This window comes from Zootoca vivipara, chromosome 4, assembly GCF_963506605.1.
Source record: "Zootoca vivipara chromosome 4, rZooViv1.1, whole genome shotgun sequence".
Lineage (NCBI taxonomy): Eukaryota > Metazoa > Chordata > Lepidosauria > Squamata > Lacertidae > Zootoca > Zootoca vivipara.
In genome coordinates, this window is record NC_083279.1 from 90,462,991 (window position 1) to 90,480,720 (window position 17,730).

The 17,730-nt window shown below is 44.3% G+C and overlaps 1 protein-coding gene across 5 annotated transcripts in view; it reads left to right on the forward strand.

Annotated features, from left to right (window-relative positions):
• Positions 1-294: 294 nt before the first annotated feature.
• The window catches only part of PICALM (phosphatidylinositol binding clathrin assembly protein), a 73,847-nt gene continuing 56,411 nt past the window's right edge, over positions 295-17,730 (forward strand). For 2 of the 5 annotated variants that reach the window (XM_035114310.2, XM_035114313.2), the window contains exon 1: positions 295-830. In XM_035114310.2, coding sequence (XP_034970201.1) covers positions 701-830 — 130 coding nt within the window. In that variant the 5' untranslated portion in view covers positions 295-700. The remainder of the gene's footprint in view (positions 831-17,730) is intronic. The other 3 variants (XM_035114316.2, XM_035114317.2, XM_035114314.2) reach the window with 2 other exon arrangements.

A 17,730-nucleotide genomic window follows, 5' to 3' on the forward strand; every position in this document is an offset into this window, starting at 1 on the left:
CAACTCCCGACTGATTTCGTCACCGCGTTCCTGCTTGTTACGCGAGAGAGGGGCGGGGGCAGGAAAGACGCATTGCCGCGGGGTGGGTGCGGGGAGGCGGGCCGGGCGGCGAGGGGGGAAGAGCGGCGGCGACGATGGAATGTCACGTGGCAGGGGCGGAGGGGGTGTGGCCCTAATTTTTTTAAAGAGCATGTCACGTGGCTAGGCGGTGCGGAGGGGGGGCGGGCGGGCGGGCGATAGAAGGGAGGGTGGGGAGAGAAAGAGTAAGAGTGTCACGTGATGCCGGAGGCCCGGAAAGCTCTGAGGAGGAGCTGAGCGTCTCCTCCGTCCGCCATTTTCCTGCGGCGACCAGCTGTGCATGTGTGCGTGAGGGAAGGAGAAGGGAGGCTTACGGTGGTGGTGGCGGCGGCGGCCGAGCGGCAGGCCGCGGTAGTGGTCGAGTCCGAGGAGGCGGGGAAGGAGGAAAGAGGAAGGAGGAGAAGCCTCTTCCCGGGTGACAGGCCCGGCCCTTCCGAAGGCGGAGCGCTGCCGGGCGTCCTAAGCGGCGGCGGCGGCGGCGTTGTTGAGTCCAGCCGGTACCGCCCTCCTTTCCTCCCTCCCTCCTTCCTTCTTCTCCTCCTCCTCCTTTCCCCGTCCCTGCTTCACCAGCCTGGTTGAGGAATAGCAGCAGCAGCGGAGTGACTCTGAATCCGGCACCGCCATGTCTGGGCAGAGCCTGACCGACCGCATCACGGCGGCGCAGCACAGCGTGACCGGCTCGGCCGTGTCCAAGACCGTCTGCAAGGCCACCACGCACGAGGTGATGGGCCCCAAGAAGAAGCACCTGGACTGTGAGTCGAGACGGACTTCTCGCTCTTTTTCTCTCTCTCCATTTCTCCCCCCCCCCCTGCCCCGACCTTCGCCATTCTCGCTGTCGCCTTCTCTGCCCTCCCCGCCAGCCTCCCCAAGCAGCTCGCTGCCCTTCCAGGCCCGGTTTTATTCGCCGGCCAAATACTGTGTACGTGGATTGCAGTTCCTGTGCCTTGCTACAATATCTCAACGTAGGACCCCCCCTTTCTACTCCCACTTTCCACCATCCCCTCTGAGACGAGGGGAGAAACGAGACGGCACCCTCTTCTGGTTTTTACTCACTTCATTTATTTAGCCTATTAGATGCTTGGTCTCCAAGCGACATACTGTACATATATACATATACAGGTACATATAGATATGTGTGTGTGTGTGTGTGTGTGTGTGTGTGTGTGTAGTACATGCACACACACACTGCTATAAGGGAATAAAAAGGAGATCATATGGTACATTAATATAACGTGTAACATGATGCTTAAGAAATGTGTTCAGTTCTGCACAGCATCACCTCCCCCCCCCAGCTTTAATTTTTACTTATTCCCCATGAAGCTTTATACCCCTCTTTTCCCAGTGTGTTTGGCACCATCTCATCTTAATTTAAGGAACCTGTTACCTCACAGTGTGATTTTGGCCAGTTTAGAATATATGTATTTGGTTTAGAAAGGAAGGGTTTATCAGTGGCTATTAGCCAAATGGTTGCTGGCACACAAAAGTGGGGAATGGTGATTGTCTTAATGCAGGTTTCCTGGACTAGATTGGATTTTGGTTGGACCCAGTAAGACACATGTTGTGTTCAACTTTGGTCCCCACTCTTTCAGTGGTTTTCTACTGTGTCATTTCTTAAAACGTTTCTTTGATCTGTTGGGAATCACTTCACTGTATTCTCTTGATACTCCAACCCCCCCCCCAAAAAAAGTAGTGTCTACTGTAACCATGCCAAACCATTGAATTGTTAGTTGATCTCCTCCAGATGTTTAACCAGTGAAACTTCAATATTAGTACCATTTTAGCCTATTGAAAGAAGCATAAGGATTAACTATTTAATTAGCAACAGCTGCTGCTTGTTTCCTGGCTATTTTATTTTTCTTCCTATTATAATGGTTTGTCAGAAACAATATAGCTGCTGCTGATAGTAACAATAACTCATTTACTGTATTGGTTAACTATTAGACTAATCTACCAATCAAACCAATTAAAGTTTCAGTACAACCATTATCCTTGGACATTTTTTTCCATAGTGACACTGAGTAGTTCACCACTTCCTTTCTGAAACTTGCCTTTGGTATTTGATATGCTACATCTTTCCCCTGGCACTGTAATCTTCCTCCTAACTGATAAATGAAGCACACCTCCTGATATTTGAAATGTCTCAAACCTGCCTTCATTCTCCTGGCAGTCTCTGTATATGTAATTTGAGCCTGTCTCCATTACCTTGTTACTTATTTCAGGGTTTCTCTTTCCATTGTACCCCTTGTCTAGTGTATAAATCAGGGATAGCGAACCTGTAGCCTTCCAGATGTTACTGGATTACACTTCCTATCATTTGTGGTCATTGGCCATGCTGACTGGGCTGATGGGAATTGATCCAACAACTTCTGGGGAGTCATTTCTTATTCCTGCTATAGAACATGACTTTGGCAGCAACCACGTACTACTACTTCTGTGGCCTAGCTGCTCATCTTCAGAAAATTCTGCTCAGAAGAGGAACTGGCTTCATCTACTTCTGCATTGTATCAAGATTTTAAATGTTGAAGTACCGTACATAAGTAGAGCAACTGTATCTTGAGCTTTGACAGCTTTCTAAGAATAAAAGTTTTCTAAGTTGCAGTTTAGAAAAATAACAACCTTCCTTCCAGGACTGCTTGCAGAAAATTCTCAGAATGTTTGAGTTTTGCAGACTGCATATGTCTAAGACTAAGTAGACATGTATGCCTCTGTACATACATGAGAGATATCACCAGTAGTTGGGAGCCTCTTAAATTGATTCTTCTGTACCCCTGATGAAGTGAGAAAGGTTTGGGGGAATGACTACTTAGAAGCTTGGAATGATATTTCTGCCATCTTGGCACCTTTTGTTAAAGCTTGAAATATGGTCATGTTAATCTATTGTGGCCAAATAAAAGCACTTGAGGATCCAGCTGTGTGATCCACTGTTCGTCCTCAAATATCTCCATACTCAAGGAGCTTAATAAGGGACTACTAGCTTGTGACCCTTCAGATGTTCTTGCACCTGAGCTTCCATCATCCCTGACCTTTGGTCATGCAGGCTAAAGGTAATAGGATCAGGAAGCCACCCCTGAAAATGTGTAGCCATCCATTTTGCGGGGTGGATTGAGGCAATGGAATTTCACTTTGAGTCTGGAACCTCACCTGTTGATAATTATGGCTGCCTCTAATGTGAGATCCCCAAGAAAAAGCTAATATGTAGTATCCCCAAAGGCATCCCTGCAAGCATCATCTTTGAATTTCTTGCCTAGCGTAGTTTCATAAAGTTGTGAATGCCGCTTTAAGGTACTTGATTCCTCTTTTGAGGGTCCTGTCATTTGTTTCATTTCCTGCTTTGTAATATGATGGAGAGGTCTATGCACTCTTTAAGTTACAAGTTTGCATAGTGGAAATAAGTTTGAAGTCGTCTGCTTCTTAATGGGTATGTGGGCTCAGTATTGAAGTAAGTGGGTTGCATGTGACTGATGGGAATCTTAACATTATGAAGCTCTTAATAGTCTGATATCACCAGGCTTTGAGCAGCACCATAATGGAAGTAATTTTTAATTCTGCTGTATTATCAGGACTGTTGTGTTTTGTATGTTTATGAAATTGACCTATGGATGTAGAATCTGATAGTGCGTGCAAAACTTGGTACCCATTTTGAATTTTTGTGCTCAAGTTGCAACCAACCACTTGGGAAACTTACTTCATATGATGTTTTATCCTATGATGCCTATTCCCTACTTCATGCATTCTCCATTACAGATAATTGACCCCAAACTCCATGTTCTTTTATTCCATTTTCCTCTGATTCCTTGTTCCTTGAGTGCTTCTGTGAAAATATATTAGTTGCACTATTTTATTTTTTGGCAGTTTAAAAATATATAATACATGGTCAGAATTACCATTGACAATAAAGGCTGATGGAACAGCTTGGAGAGGTTCCATGCATGCTCTTACATCGGGCTTGAGAAGATTTTTTAATGCACATCTGAACAGCAGGTGCATGATATGTTCTTTGAAATGTTCATCTCCTGATGGCAGATGAAAACAAACATCCTTATCTGCCTAGAAGAGTGATCTGCAGCTGTAGAGAGTTCCAGCTGGTTTCTTATCACTTGTCCTACAGATATTTCAAAGCCTGGTCTCTGCTATAAAGCTTTTGCACCAGGGGGGAGTTAGCTTGCTGCACCCTGCCAGTTTTAGAAGTAGAGGACACATTGTTGGGTTTATTCTTTTGTGTCTGACATGCAGGTAGAGTACTCAAGTTTGTGGTTCTGATTTGGAAAGATTGCACTAACACAGGCTTCCTCAAACTTGGCGCTTCAGATGTTTAGAGACTACAATTCCCATCATCCCTGACCACTGGTCCTGCTAGGTAGAGATCATGGGAGTTGTAGGCCAAAAACATCTCGGGGGCCAAGTTTGAGGAAACCTGCACTACCATAATAACGGTAGGTGTTGCATGCCATAATCTCTTTGGGAAGACTTGGTGGCTTAATCTTGTTCATATGCAGTGGCGTAACATGGAGGAGCACAGCGGTGGTTGCCCTGGGCGCAATGCCACTGGGATGCAGTGGTCCCGAAAGTGTTGCACAACTGGAAAGGAGGTGGCTTCCTTTCCAGTTACTCCACTGCTGGGATGGATCAGCAAATCAGATACACGTCCTTTGCTTACAGGTGCTGTGCACCACACGCTTCTCGCACAATTGCTGGCACTGCAGGAACACTCAGTGGGAACAAAGAGGTGGTCACATGACCCTTGATGGGCAGTGTGTTGGCTCCTGGTTTGGACTGGCGGAGCTTCTTGTGAGCGCACTATGGAGAGCTGAAGTGGCTGGTGCAGGGTGAGTTGTGGCACCTGAGGGGCTCCAGTTGAGCGGTTGGAGACCCCATCCAGCACCTCCTGGGGAAGCCTGCATCTCAGAGTTTATGCTAAATATGGGGGAGAAAGACCCACAGCAACATGCTATCTCCCTTTCCCAATTTTGCACCTTGCTCTGGGTGTTGGCAACCCACACTATGCCACTGTTCATATGTAAGGTCTGAGCACTATATGTGATATTGGAACGAAATTTTCAGCCCAATCACATTGTTATGAAATGGTGGGAGAATGGCTATGCTTTCTCCTTAGAATGTAGTTTACTGGCTCACTATTGATCCATGAATGTGATGATGTTGTACTCTGCTTGTGTGGCTATACTGTAGCTTTCATTGCTTAGAGCAGCCTTTCTCATCCTGGTGATATTGATGCTCTGGACCACAGTTACCATCTTCCTGGACCATTGGCCATACTTCCTGGAGCTGATGTGAGTCTCAGAAATCCTGGGAGGCAACAGGTTGGGGAAGGCTGGTTTATCTGGGAAGAACAGGCAGATGGTTCTGTCTTCCTTTACAGAGTTGGAAGTGGAGGAGGAAGATTTTATTTGTCTTTTTTTACACTAAAGTGTCTCATAGCAACTTCCAAAGGAAGTAGATTGCCTTTAGTCTCCTTTGGACTATCTTAGAAAACTTGTTTGCTAGTACCCATAAGTAGCACTAGTAGTTTCCCTTTAGGATAACTTTTAAGTATTACACAAATGAAGGCCTGGATTCTGAGTGAGGTATTCCATGCTAATTAATGAATATGTATTTTTGGTTTCTATATTTTAAAAGCATCTCTAGTAGTGTAACTGTATACATGTGGTGGTTGGGTCATTCTCAATAAGGTATTGATAGTATGCTGAGATAAAGCTCTGTCTAGGGTGACAAACAATACATGTCTCAGAAGTGTGTCTGACACAGGCTGCTAAACTATGCCATCTCAGAGGTAAGTCTTAGTGAATTCCTTGGGGCTTACTCCCAGGTAGCTGGGATTAGGTTTGCAGCTTTACTAGCCCAATTAAAGTACCTTGCATTTATACATGTATTACTATTACAACTACAAGGGGGTGCTCAGATATTTAATGTAAATTAGGTCCATTAGGTCCAGTCGCGGACGACTTTGGGGTTGCGACGCTCATCTTGCTCTATAGGCTGAGGGAACTGGCGTTTGTCTGCAGACAGTTTCCGGGTCATGTGGCCAGCATGACTAAGCTGCTTCTGGTGAACCAGAGCAGCACACGGAAACGCCATTTACTTTCCCACCAGAGTGGTACCTATTTATCTACTTGCACTTTGATGTGCTTTTGAACTGCTAGGTTGGCAGGAGCTGGGACAGAACAACAGGAGCTCACTCCGTCGTGGGGATTCGAATCGCCGACCTTCTGATCGGCAAGCCCTAGGCTTCTGTGGTTTAGACCACAGCGCCACCCACGTCCATAAAAAGCCCACATTGACTCAGATTGGTGATTTTAGTTTTGTAAGGTTCTCTTGGCAACTAAGTAAAAACTTTATGAAGGCTTTCAAAGCTGGAATCATGGAGTTCAAGGAGAAACATCTGGGCTTATGAATGCTTTGGACTTCAAAAGCCTGATTGCACAGTGTTCTTCCTTATTTGCTCTCTCTAAGCAGCATGTGGATACTGAATGGCTAATCCCTTAGCTGACAACATTCATTTGATACTAGAAGTATTCCAGCTTCCTAGTAATGCCTTTTACCATATGGTCTGCTGCCTCTGAAATCCTGGGATTGAAAAATTCTTCCATTGCAATCTTCCACTATACCAAGCACCTAATTTTCCTTCCTTGCTTGCTTAAAGCATCATTAGTTGAGGAAATAAAAGTATTCTTATGTGTACATTATATGTTTAGATTGTCTTGTGTCTCAGTTGTAATTGCTTTGTGGGTTGGAGTGGAAGAGGATCTACGGTAATTCTGTAGGGGAGAAAATCTCTTCTGGAGCTGGTCTGGCACATAGGTACATTCAGCCTGGCAGTGTTGTTCTCCTTTCACAGGAATTCTTGAAATTTGGGCCAAACCTGAATTGTGTAATTTGTACAGCTGCTCAAATTGGGATTGATTGTATAACTTCAGACCTCACACGCTTTAATATTTAAATTACAACATGTGGAATTATTCTATGAAGTTTTTGGAGAGCATTTTATTTGCTGGATTTCCTAGATACTTGTTTCCTAGAAGGCATGTGAAAACTCCTTCAGGTATAAAATTAGATTTATTGTTTCAAATTACCAATGCCAACATTCAGGATGGAAATTGGAAAAGCTTTGTCTTGCACCAGGATTGTAGGTATAATCAGCTCCTAACCTGCATTGCCCATCTTAATGCAAATGAATCACTGTATATTCAAGCATAAAGAGTAAAAATAACTGTTTGAAAGTGCAATCCAAAAGTTACAGCACACACTGGAGTGTAAAGTATGAGTAGACATTGTATTCCAGCAACTGAAACTACATTATTCTAGAAAAAAGTATGCTGTTTTATGAAATCACAATCAAATGACATCATGTAAAACCTTTTTTGCAGACTTTGTTATTGACAACTAAGGTACCGGTAGCTTTGGCCTCAGTTCAGCTTAGTGGGGAGCATTGTTGCTGAGATGTAATTATCCTAGTTTTAAAGATTTTTTTGTCTTAACAATATTGCTATTAGAATACTGTCACATGCTCTGTGCTATAGGGAAACCTGAGAGGTTGTATTGGTGAAAAGTTTTCTAATTCCTTTCAAATTTAAAACTGTGTTCCCTGATTTTAATATATCTCACTGTATAACAATTCTAAACTATGAATATATATGCATGTACAATACATATAGATTTGTTTCCTACTGAATCCTTCAATCACAGGGCTGTCATACATAACTGCTCTAGTCTGTTCTAGTTACAGGTAGGTAGCCATGTTGGTCTGCCGTAGTCGAAACAAAATAAAAAAATTCCATCAGTAGCACCTTAAACGTAAAAGGACCCCTGACCGACTCGGGTTGCGGCGCTCATCTCGCATTATTGGCCGAGGGAGCCGGTGTACAGCTTCCAGGTCATGTGGCCAGCATGAGTAAGCCGTTTCTGTCGAACCAGAGCAGCACACGGAAACACCGTTTACCTTCCCGCCAGAGCGGTACCAATTTATCTACTTGCATTTTGACATGCTTTCGAACTGCTAGGTTGGCAGGAGCTGGGACCGAGCAACAGGAGCTCACCCCGTCGTGGGGATTCGAACCGCCAACCTTCTGATCGGCAAGCCCTAGGCTCTGTGGTTTAACCCACAGCGCCACCCGCGTCCTTAGGCACCAACTAAGTTTGTCATTGGTATGAGTTTTCGTGTGCATGCACACTTCTTCAGATGCTCTAGTGTTCATCACGAAAAGGCAGGTTGGTCCACAGGATCTTATTTCAAATCCTGTTTGAGCTGTGGACTAATTGGCAACAGGCAAATCACAATCTGTCTCAATTTCGAATCGGGAGGAGGAAGAATGACCACCTTGTTGCTTTTTTTAGAGGGATGTGCAGCATTGTAAATCAAATGTAGCAGTACTAATTCTAAGCTCAGGCAGCTGCTCTGTTACATCAAGAGCATTCTGTACTACTTACTGTATATACACACGCCACCTGGCTCATGCATAATATGTAGATAAGGCCTCAATATTTTTGTGTTTCTGGCTGTTCCTTTTAATATTCAAAGTACAATTTCACCTCACTTTAAAAAAAGCTTTCTTCTTTGAAGGTAACTCCCTCCCTAAGCTTTCGAAAACTTCGTGATCAAGCATTCATTTCCCAATACCGAAAATGTTTTGGCACAGTATTGGGCGCAAGAGATATCATTTGAAATTCCGTCGTGTAGCAAGAGAGTGGACCCTTCTGCCAGAGAAAGCAAAATTACGTTGAAGGGACTCAGCTGGTGTAAACACATTGGAGAGGGAGTGCATGAGTCAAGACTTGCTACAGCTCATGAAACGATGATCAGAATTTGTGCTGGGTATCTGTTGTAATGTGGGTGTCAAAGTGACAAGATGTGCTTAATTCTTTGTGGAAAATGAGGATGTTAAGATGGACCTGCAAGATGCCTACTTCTAATGTGCATCTGCAAAAGAATGTTGCTTAGTATCACTGTTGACACAATTTATGTTGTCTCCCATATTTTAATCATTGGCAATTTTGAGGTTTTGCTGTGGTTTGCAGCACTGCTTTATTTTGCTTAAAATGTTGAAAATATTTGGTTCCATAAATAAAACTAACTAAAACTTCCTCTAAAATCAGTTAAGACAACTAGACAGATTTTTTTCAACATCTCCCCCCTTCACCATTTTTGAAATGTTCAATTAACCTATATTATTTTAGTCGGGGTTGAAATAGACTCAGATATCATCTCAAATATTTAATTTTGTTTGATTTTCTTGTAAACTGGTTTCTGATTTTTTAAAAAATACCAAAAAGCAGTGTATAAGTACTTGAAATAAATTGAGAAAATTAAAAAATGAGATTAGAATATTGTCTGATGCTATGTTAATCCAGGTATAGGAGATGAACTAATTATTCAGGTAGAAAACAATCTTATTCAGCTATAGATAACTTTTGTCAGTTGCCTAGCAATAAATAAAATCTAGAATCCATTGACACTTCTTATAATGAATAAATCCCTGACAGAGTTTATATTTCTTGATTAGGCGCCTGTTAACATTACTGTAATGTCTTTCATGCAGCAAGGGTGTGCAGAAAAACCTGAATCCTGGATTCCTGGTTTACAGCATCTTTCAAGCCACTTCTTCTCTACATGCTTGTTTCACTTAATACTGCATAGATAACAGACTATGTAAAGTTCCTGAGTGGCGCCCTGTGACTTGGCAAAGGGAAAACCCATTTGGCTCTGTATTCTTGGTACTTTTTGGTGGTTTAAATGGACAGTAACTAGGGCATGAAGTCAGCCAAGGTTTTAGGTTAGGTTTTAGGCTTCAGCCTGCAGCCCATATTACCCCATGGTGCTGTAGAACATAACACTTCTTTTGTACAGAGGTGCTTATTTCTGTTCTTGCATAGTATGTGTGCTGCAATTTTAATTTGAGATCTTTTTTTGGCATGGCACTCAAGGGACAAGGAATACTTAAATGTTCCCAACTTCTGAGCTACACTTTTCCATATTCAGGTCAGTGGTAGTCAAACAGGCTCATAAGTAATCTCATTTCAGCTTGATTAGATATTGATGATGAGCATAATGGATACTGTAAAACTAGCACTGAAGTATTGCATTTAAATGTCAAGTATATGCTTATTCTTTATATGAAAACTTGAGCAAAATATATGTACTGCAGTGGCAACTAGTAAAGTCTATTTCTTTTTTTAAAAAAAAGAAAAACTGGGTTAAGAAAACTAGAGCATGTTCAGGTATTTGTCTGACCATGTTAACATTTAAAGTGTGAATGCACATGCAAATGTCATCCCAATGCCCTTGTGTACCTCATGCTTCCCCGAACCCTGACCTTCACTGTATTAAACAGGGGTCTTGTATTTGAGTTCAATTAAATGTTATTAGGCATACACCCACACACACCATAGTAGGGGTGGAGATGAGGGTCTCCGTTAAAACAGGGCCGCTGATCATGCAAGGCATTTACTTGAGCTCAAGTGATAGTGTGTAAAGCCCCCCCCCCCGACAGAGTCTTTTCTGACCATTGCTCTTTCCATGATAGTTTTGTAAAGTTATGAACAACTTTATGCCACATCTGTTAGGATAATTTCTGCAGTGTTGGTTTTACTTATAATAGCTTTCTGCCTTGGTTTAAACAAGCAGTTAAGATTTGAGGGCTTCTTATTCTATGGATACGGTACTTTTTATGGGTCAGTTAAGGCATTTGCTATCTTGGGTGTATGGAACCATGTTATTTAAGACTAAAGCCTACAGATTTTTTGCTTTGACAGGTTACTGGTGGCTTTGGGTCTTCTATAATGGTGTTCTTATTGGACCTGTGACACTGTCAATACAATTATTGAAGCCCTGAGACTCAAACAAAAACAGGATTTTCCCTCTCTTAAAAGTCAACGCATTGTATGCCAATGTGTCAGTTATATTCCATATGGATGGAACTACTTTCTGACTATTACACTTTTCGTGAAAGCAAAGCAATTTCATATTCATAATGCTCTGTCATTAATTCTTTGACTTACTGGGAAATCCTTGTTGCAATTTAGATATTTCAGACTTTGTACATTGCATGCTTGGCTAGGGCATCTGGTGCAGCTACAGATTTCCCATTCCTGACTTGGATATATTTCAGATGCTGCTGCAAAGCCAAACAGTCTACTTTATGCTTGAAATGATAGTCTGATTTACCTACTTCTGACTTGGAGTTTTTACCTGTTGAGTACTGCTCCTGCTGGATAGTATTTTGATGCAATTCTGCAGTATGCTCAGCTAAATAAAATTATTGGGTTCTGTTGCAAAGAATGATGCCAAGAATGGTGCAAGGAAGGTAGCTCTCTGGGCAGAATGTGGTAGCATAACATTGGAAGCCAAGTGATGAAAGATTTGCCAATAGTATTCAGAGCAGAAGCAGCATACTGCTTGTAAAACGCTGCCTTAGATTACGTTTCTGTTATACTATGTTGCTTAATTGTAATTGGCTCCTTGAAATATGGCCACACCAAATGGCATTGTTCCAGAAACCTGCTGAATCTTGGTATGCAGAGTCGATACCATCAGGGAGGTTGTACATTGGCCTTTCTCATATCCCCATTAATCTTAGCATGAAAGTATCTGTCAATGATTATTTAGGATATCTTGTTTTAAGGCTGGTTGTTTAACCTGTTGCACACTTCAGTGCTGCTGTGCAAAGCAATGGGTTAATAATGATCTTTAGGAAGAGCGATAAGTGATTGTATTAATATTGGAGGACTCCTGAGGCCCTGACGTTAAAGATTTGTGCAACAATACCTGATTAGCATAGGAATTTTCAGGCCCTCTTTCTTTGTCAGGCAAGCCAGGGATAGACAAAATATAGATCTTGATCTGCTGATTCACTGTTTGGCTATTTGTGGTATATCAACAAGGATTTATGCCACCCAGTTGTTCAACAACAGTAACAACAACAAAATGACTCTTCCCTGGCCTAAATTTTATTGCTGAAATGATGAAAACTTGGGATAAGCAGGAGGTGGTTTGTGTGTGTGTGTGTGTGGTAATACGGTAAGTTCCATTTTTAATTTTGGTGATCAAAACAAATTCCTGGACACAAAATTTAATTCTTTAGGTGCTTTTTTGCCCCAGGCTTTGGTTCATGGACCTCATGGTTTTAGAAATCCTGATCCTGCAAGCCTGAAGTCTGACCACATCTAAGGCAAGCCACCTCAAACCTGGGTCAGTAGCTGCCTCTGGTATGATGAGATAATAAAAAGTGGGGGTAGGAGAAGCTGTACGTTTTAATGTTTGCCTAAAGGGCCTCTTAAATGGCAGCTTTATTCTGTTTGCCTTTTCCAGTTTTATTTATTGAGAGCTGATGCATAGTGCAGCATGTGGTAACTTTATCTCTGCAACAGGTTTTAATCATAGCATATACTACAGCATATACAGTACATGGATCACTGCCTTGTCGTGGCAAAGGGGCTTGAATAACTCAGAGAAGCTATGTGCTATGCCATGCAGGGCCACCCAAGATGGACAGGTCATAGTGGAGAGTTTTGACTAAATGTGATCCACCTGGAGCAGGAACTGGAAACCCACTCCAGTATCCCTGTCAAGAAAACTCCATGGACAAAGACAACAAGCATATAAAAGTTATGACACTGGAAGATGAGCCCCTCAGGTCGGAAAGCATCCGGCATGCTACTGAGGAAGAGTGGAGGGCAAGTACAAATAGATTCAGAGCTGATGAAGTGGCTGGGCCAAAGCCGAAAGGTTGCTCAGTTGCGGGTATGCCTGGAAGTGAAAGGAAAGTCCAATGCTGTAAAGAAAAATATTGCATAGGAACCTGGAAGGTAAGAACCATGAACCTTAGTAAGCTGGATGTGGTCAGAAATGAGATGTCAAGAATAAATATTGACATCCTGGGCATCAGTGAACTAAAATGGACGAGAATGGGCGAATTAAGTTCGTATCGAGATCATTCTATCATTTTTGAGATTGCATCCCAGTACAGCTTTCGCCACTCTTTTGTTGACTATGAGGGCCACTCCATTTCTTTTACGGGATTCTTGCCCACAGTAGTAGATATGATGGTCAAGCCAGAATTAAGATTGCCGGAAGAAATATCAACAACCTCAGATATGCTGATAATAATAATAATAATAATAATAATAATAATAATAATAATAATAATAATTTATTATTTATACCCCGCCCATCTGGCCGGGTTCCCCCAGCCACTCTGGGCGGCTTCCAACAAAACAGAAATTCTAAAATACAGAAATCCATCAAACATTAAAATACAGAAATCCATCAAACATTAAAAGCTTCCCTAAACAGGGCTGCCTTGAGATGCCTTCTAAAGGTCTGGTAATTGTTGTTCTCTTTGACCTCTAGTGGGAGGGCATTCCACAAGGTGGGTGCCACTACCGAGAAGGCCCTCTGCCTGGTTCCCTGTAACTTGGCTTCTCGTAGTGAGGGAACCGCCAGAAGGCCCTCGGAGCTAGACCTCAGTGTCCGGGCAGAACGATGGGGGTGGAGACGCTCCTTCAGGTATACCGGACCGAGGCCGTTTAGGGCTTTAAAGGTCAACACCAACACTTTGAATTGTGCTCGGAAACGTACTGGGAGCCAATGTAGGTCTTTCAGGACCGGTGTTATGTGGTCTCGGCGGCCGCTCCCAGTCACCAATCTAGCTGCCGCATTCTGGATTAGTTGTAGTTTCCGGGTCACCTTCAAAGGTAGCCCCACGTAGAGCGCATTGCAGTAGTCCAAGCGAGAGATAACTAGAGCATGCACCAATCTGGAGAGACAGTCAGTGGGCAGGTAGGGACTCAGCCTGCGTACCAGATGGAGCTGATAGACAGCTGCCTTGGACACAGAGTTGACCTGTGCCTCCATGGACAGCTGTGAGTCTAAAATGACTCCCAGGCTGCGCACCTGGTCTTTCAGGGGCACAGTTACCCCATTCAGGACCAGGGAGTCCTCCACACCCGCCCGCCTCCTGTCCCCCACAAACAGTACTTCTGTCTTGTCAGGATTCAATCTCAATCTGTTAGCCGCCATCCATCCTCCAACCGCCTCCAAGCACTCACACAGGACCTTCACCGCCTTCACTGGTTCTGATTTAAAGAGAGGTAGAGCTGGGTATCATCAGCATACTGATGGACACCCAGCCCAAACCCCCTGATGATCTCTCCCAACGGCTGCATATAGATGTTAAAAAGCATGGGGGAGAGGACAGAACCCTGAGGCACCCCACAAGTGAGAGCCCAGGGGTCTGAACACTCATCCCCCACCACCACTTTCTGAACACGGCCCAGGAGGAAGGAGCGGAACCACTGCATGACAGTGCCCCCAGCTCCCAACCCCTCTAGACGGTCCAGAAGGATGTTATGGTCGATGGTGTCAAAAGCCGCTGAGAGATCCAGCAGAACAAGGAAACAGCTCTTACCTTTGTCCCTAGCCCGCCGGAGATCATCGACCAGTGCGACCAAGGCAGTTTCAGTCCCATGATGAGGCCTGAATCCTGACTGGAAGGGATCCAAATGGTCCGCTTCTTCCAGGCGTGCCTGGAGTTGTTCAGCAACCACTCGCTCAATCACCTTGCCCAAGAATGGAAGATTTGAGACTGGGCGATAGTTGGCCATATTGGCCGGATCTAAAGATGGTTTTTTAAGAAGCGGTTTAATAACCGCCTCTTTCAGCGGGTCTGGGAAGGCTCCCTCATGGAGAGAAGCATTTACCAACCCGCGAAGCCCATCGCCCAGCCCTTCCTGGCTAGCTTTTATAAGTCAGGATGGGCAAGGATCAAGGAGACAGGTGGTTGGTTTCACTCATCCAAGCAGTCTGTCCACATCCTCAGAGGTAACAGATTGGAATTGATCCCACAAAACTTGACTAGACATGACTCTAGCACTCCCCCGCCCCGGCCCTGCTCCCACGGTGGAGTCTACCTCTTCCCGAATCTGAGCGACTTTATCTGCAAAAAACTTTGCAAAATCATTGCAGGAGATCATGTGGCCCGTACTGGGCCTGGATGGAGCAGGTGGTTCTGCTAAATTGCGAACCACCTGAAAGAGTCTCCTGCTGCTGTTTTCTGCAGATGCGATGGAGACGGTGAAGAAGGTCCTCTTCGCCGTCGCCATTGCCACTTGGTAGGCTCGAAGCTGAGCTCTAGCCCGTGTCCGGTCTGATTCAAAATGAGTTTTCCGCCACCGGCGCTCTAGCCGTCTCAACAACTGTTTCATCGCCCTCAGCGCCGGGGAAAACCACGGGGCTGTCCGGGCTCCATGCAATCTGAGAGGGCGCTTCGGAGCCAGACAGTCAATAGCGCTGGTTAACTCCGCATTCCAGCGGGCCACCAGGGAATCAGCTGAAAGGCCATCGACATGGGTTAAAACATCCCCTACCACTCTCTGGAAGCCAATTGGATCCATTAAGTAGCGGGGGCAGACCATCCGAATCGGTCCCACCTCCCTGCAGAGGGGAAGGGTTGCGGAGAAGTCCAGTTGCACCAGAAAGTGATCTGACCATGGCACTTCTTTTGTTTCGCTTTTACTTAATGTCAGATCACCAACATCCATAGAGGTAAACACCAAGTCCAAGGCATGTCCGCGACTATGAGTTGGGCCAGACTTATTCAGGGACAGCCCCATGGTGGCCATGCTTTCCACAAAGTCCCGAGCGGCTCCTTGTAAGGTTGTGTCGGCATGGATGTTAAAATCCCCTAAGACAACCAAGCTAGGTGTCTCCAGGAGCACATCCGACACAACCTGAAGCAGCTCGGGCAGGGAATCCTTGGTGCAGCGGGGAGGTCGGCACACCAAAAGCAATCCTGTACTGCCCCTATTGCCCAACTTCTAGAACATGCACTCAGAAAACTCAGTCTTATCAATAGGACGCCTGGTGCAAACTAATGACTTCCTAAAAATCACTGCAACCCCCCCTCCCCGCCCAGATGACCTGGGTTGCTGTGCATAAGAGAAACCTGGTGGGCAAGCAGCGCCAAGAACAGGCCCATCGGCTTCATCCAACCAGGTCTCTGTCACACATGCCAGGTCAAATCCTCCATCCACAATCAGGTCGTGAATGGCAGTGGTCTTATTCATCATCGACCTGGCATTGCACAGCAGCACCTTCAGGTCATGTGGGTATCCCTTGCTGATTCCAATATCCGTCCGGTCAGGACCAGACCCGGAGGCAGGGATAGTCCCTGATGACACAACCTTGATGGCAGAAAGTGAGGAAGAATTAAAGAACCTTTTAATGAGGGTGAAAGAGGAGAGTGCAAAATATGGTCTGAAGCTCAACATAAAAAAACCAAGATCATGGCCACTGGTCCCATCCTCTCCTGGCAAATAGAAGGGGAAGAAATGGAGGCAGTGAGAGATCTTACTTTCTTGGGTTCCCTGATCACTGCAGATGGTGACAGCAGTCACGAAATTAAAAGATGCCTGCTTCTTGGGAGAAAAGCAATGGCAAACCTAGACAGCATCTTAAAAAGCAGAGACATCACCTTGCCGACGAAGGTCCGTATAGTTAAAGCTATGGTTTTCCCAGTAGTGGTGTATGGAAGTGAGAGCTGGACCGTAAAGATGGCTGATCGCCAAAGAATTGATGCTTTTGAATTATGGTGCTGGAGGAGACTCTTGAGAGTCCCATGGACTGCAAGAAGATCAAACCTATCCATTCTGAAGGAAATCGGCTCTGGGTGCTCACTGGAAGGACAGATCCTGAAGCTGAGGCTCCAATACTTTGGCCACCTCATGAGAAGAGAAGACTCCCTGGAAAAGACCCTGATGCTGGGAAAGATGGAGGGCACAAGGAGAAAGGGGCTATGGAGGATGAAATGGTTGAACAGTGTTCTTGAAGCCACCAACATGAGTCTGACCAAACTACAGGAGGCAGTGGAAGACAGGAGTGCCTGGCGTGCTCTGGTCCATGGGGTCACGAAGAGTCGGACATGACTAAAAGACTAAACAACATATACTACAGCACAAAGTATTGGCTGTCTACCAGCTGATCCCTTATTTAAACCCATAAAATGATAAATCTCCCTAGCGCAATTTATAGCTTGAGATAAAAAGAATACAGCAAAGAATATTGTTTAAGCCAGAAAAGATAAAAGCAGTTGGACGTTTTTTGATATTAATGTTGAAAAAGACAATAAAATGGCTCATCAATGTTAAAAAACAGAAATGTTTTTGAAAGGTAGACCAATGTGTGTGATGCTTCAAAATACTAATGGGAGACTTTGTGTTGTGACAGTGGAGTAGTACCGTAGACAGTGCAGAAGAGCCTAATAATAATAAAAATTAGCTGAAAAAGACACATCTAGTGCAGCTTCCTCTTCCCGCAATGGCTAACTATGGGAAGTCCATAAGCAGAACCAAGAGCAGCAGCACTCCCTCATTCATTTTCTGATAGTGGAGGTTATAAATAGCCATCATAAGTAGGAAACATTGAGAACCTTTTTTTCTTGTTCCCCGCTTTATGTAACATGGTATCTGATAAATTGTCCAACTATGGATTTGGAGTTTACCTAACTCAAGATACTCCTTTGGCCTGCATTTGTACTCAGACATTTGAACAAGGGAAGAAAGCTGGGTTTACTTAGGGGTGCCCCATTTTGAATAAAAGTAAGTTGTCTGGTTTTTCATTCCATTTTTTGTAGTCTCTCATGGAAG